Source organism: Myotis davidii, unplaced genomic scaffold (assembly GCF_000327345.1).
Source record: "Myotis davidii unplaced genomic scaffold, ASM32734v1 scaffold399, whole genome shotgun sequence".
In the NCBI taxonomy this organism is placed as follows: Eukaryota; Metazoa; Chordata; class Mammalia; order Chiroptera; family Vespertilionidae; genus Myotis; species Myotis davidii.
In genome coordinates this window covers 554,542-557,470 of record NW_006292094.1, presented here as the reverse complement: position 1 = coordinate 557,470, position 2,929 = coordinate 554,542, and the positions used below count along the sequence as shown (strand labels likewise).

General features: G+C 58.3%; 1 protein-coding gene across 1 annotated transcript in view; it reads right to left on the bottom strand.

Moving 5' to 3' along the window:
* KCNIP1 (potassium voltage-gated channel interacting protein 1) overlaps positions 1-2,098 on the bottom strand; it is a 252,213-nt gene extending 250,115 nt beyond the window's left edge. Inside the window, exon 1 of the mRNA XM_015565086.1 lies at positions 1,332-2,098. Coding sequence (XP_015420572.1) covers positions 1,332-1,419 — 88 coding nt within the window. The 5' untranslated portion in view covers positions 1,420-2,098. The remainder of the gene's footprint in view (positions 1-1,331) is intronic.
* Positions 2,099-2,929: the final 831 nt, after the last annotated feature.

Here is a 2,929-nt window from a genome sequence, read left to right as displayed (position 1 = left end):
CAGAGATGCGGGGGGCAGGGGGACGGGGTTGGGGTGGAGCCTCAATTTGTCTCAGAGGATTGAGTGGTGGGACTTTGTGCAATCTCCCAGCCCTCTGCACGCTCCTCCTCACATCCGCCCATCCCACGCAGGCCTCCCAATAGTGCTGCCAGGCAGCTGACCCTCAGCCTTGGGGGTGCAGTCCCCCTGGGCTCCCTGGAGGAGGGCAGTGGGACAGAACAGGAGCGACGAAAGGGCCTGAGAAAGTAGATAGCAACATCTCACCCTTTCTCCCCACCACACACACACACACACACCTTTCAGTTTGCAGCAGGCCAGACGCACGAGGCAGCTGGGGGCCTGAGCCATGTCATTATTAGAGCTGCCACACACGGCCCGTCTCTTCGCTCATCTTCAAGTTTTAAAATCCTGATCAAATCTCCTGCCTCCTGCTTCCAATGCATCTCCCCATAACCGCACCTCCTGAATCAGGTGTGAATTTTAAAGACATTTTTTTCCCAGCCAGCAAGGCCACATCATGCTGCTGCTGTCCCTTTAAATATTCTCTCCAGAAAGTTTGCCAGGGTGTCCCCGAGGTCCTCACCTCCCTGGTCAGGGTGGAAGATGGGGCTCCAGAGGCAGGAACGGCCCCTGAGAAGATAGTCTCCCCACTGCCCCGGGGGTGGAGTCACAGACACACAGTCCTGGCTGTAGTCCCAACCGCCCTTTCTGGGCTGCCGGGGAGGCAACTTGGGGACTGGCTGCCACCCCTGTTCTTAGAGAAGCAGAGGCCAGACATCAACACAGGCAGGCGATGCGGAGGGACAGACCGATGACCAGAGCCCCCGAAACGCAGCACGCTGGAACCCCACGAGAAAGCTCGGTACACCAAGCCCAGAGCGACGGGTCCCACCCCCACCAGGGCCCAGGGCCGCCTCCTGCTGGCCCTCCAACATCTCCGTTCTGTTACTCACAGCCCCCCGCGCCAAATCTCTCTTATCAACAAGACACACACTCTGCAGATAACTTCTTGAAACTCTAGTCACGCTAAGCAGCTTCCAGTGCTCCGGGAAGAGCGCTCTCCCTCTGCCCGACTGTAACCGATCGGCCACACACCACCAAACCCATTTCCAAAGTTCCAGACAATTAGCGCCAGCTGAGCTCCCTGGCCGGGTGCCCGCCCGCCCAGGCCAGGACCCAGGCTGTCAGCAGCCCCAAATCCCAGCCACCGGTCCCTCCCCGCCTCCTCGGGACCCACGCACACCAGAACAGCCCCACTGGCCACGGCGAGGCACCCCGACCAGCCAGATCCCATCAAGGCAGAAAAGGAGGGTCCGGGCCAGGCTTCCTACCTTTGCTGAGGGTCCCGGTGATGAGCTTCAAGATGGTCTGGGCAAATTTCACGAACCCGAGCTTGCATCTTTTGGAGCAGCCGCTCATGGTGGCAGAGGGGAGGCAGGCTCTGCTCTCAATGCCCAGAAGCGAAGGCTCTGCTCTGCGTGCCCCTGGCACCTGGAGCCCGCCTGGGCGAGCCCAGAGAGAGGGACGCACCGCGGGAGCTCCTGGCACCGCACAGCTGCCTCTGCAGGGAGCCCAGCTCCTGCATCCAGAGAGCCTGCAGGGCACGCTGTCCTTCCCTCCACTCAAGTGCTACCCACAGGAGGACCTGGGGATGCCAGGGCTGGGCCAGCGCTGCCAGGGCACAGGGCGCTCCGAGGGAACCGAGGAGCGTGCAGTGGAGCGAACAGGGAGGGAGCGGGAGCTCTCCCAGGCTCTGCTGGCTGTCTTTCTTCCAGGCAGTGGCAATGTAGCAATTAATACTCCAGTCAGAAGGGAGGGGACTGCTACGCCAAAACACTCCGTTCCGCAGCTTCCCGGCTGGTCTCCTGCCTTCTCCTTCCTGCTTGATCTAATAGATCGATTTTTTTGTGCCCTGATCAGAGCTGGGAGAACTCCCCACAGGAGCAGGAAGCTGCTGTTGGGCACGGAGTGGAAAGTTTGCCGGCAGCCTCTCCGTGACCTGGCGCATCACGGACAAGTCGGGCGGAGTGGGCAGCGCGGCGCGTGGCCGGGCCTTTTCCTGCCTCTGGCTGCCTCCTGCTCCAGTGCTCCCACTGGAGTCAGCTGCTCCGTATCAGCTTCCACCCTGCAGAGCAGGTGAGAGCCTGTGTGCTCCGATCAGGATAGGGGAGGAGTGTGATTAGTGCCCTTCTCCATGAAGAAAGTAGTCCTCGGAGATGCCATAAAACAGTGGTTCTCAACCTGGTTCTCAAATCCTGATTTCCGGGCCTCATCCTCCGGAAATTCTGTTTCTTTGTCACTAATGTTGTGGCCCCACCCCATAACAAAGAAACAGAATTTCCGGAGAATGAGGCCCAGAAATCAGGAGTTTAAAAAGATCCCCAGGTGATTCCAATGTGCAGCCAAGGTTGAGAACCACTGGTTTAGAGGATGAGAATGGAGACTAGCAGCTGAGAAAGTGCCAGGTGAGCTGGAACTCACGCTCTACATGTGGTTTCTTTTGGGGGAGGGTGTGTGTCTGCATTTGAACTCCAGCTCAGGAATCTGGAATCCCAACATCTAAACGGCCTCGTGGGGGAAAAGAAACAGTGGCACCTGTTGTTCCAAGGGTCTGGCCAATGCTGGTTGAGAGCATGGGCCTTGGCCCCCGGTGTTTAGCCGCTCACGTGTTCAGTGTGCACCTGTGAAGTATGTATAAACATGCCATCACCTTGGCCTCTGCTCCAGGCGCCGTGTAGGGTGGTGGACAAAGCAATGTCCCTGGGCTTATGGTGCTCAGATTCGCGTGGTGGAAGGACAGGTCAGTCAACACCCTTGTCTATACACAGGCTTGTGCTTTGAAGAAAAAGAAAGCCCAGTTGGATGGAGTGACAGGAGCTCCTATTTCACAGGGTCATCGAGGACGGCTTCTCTCTATAAAAATGACATT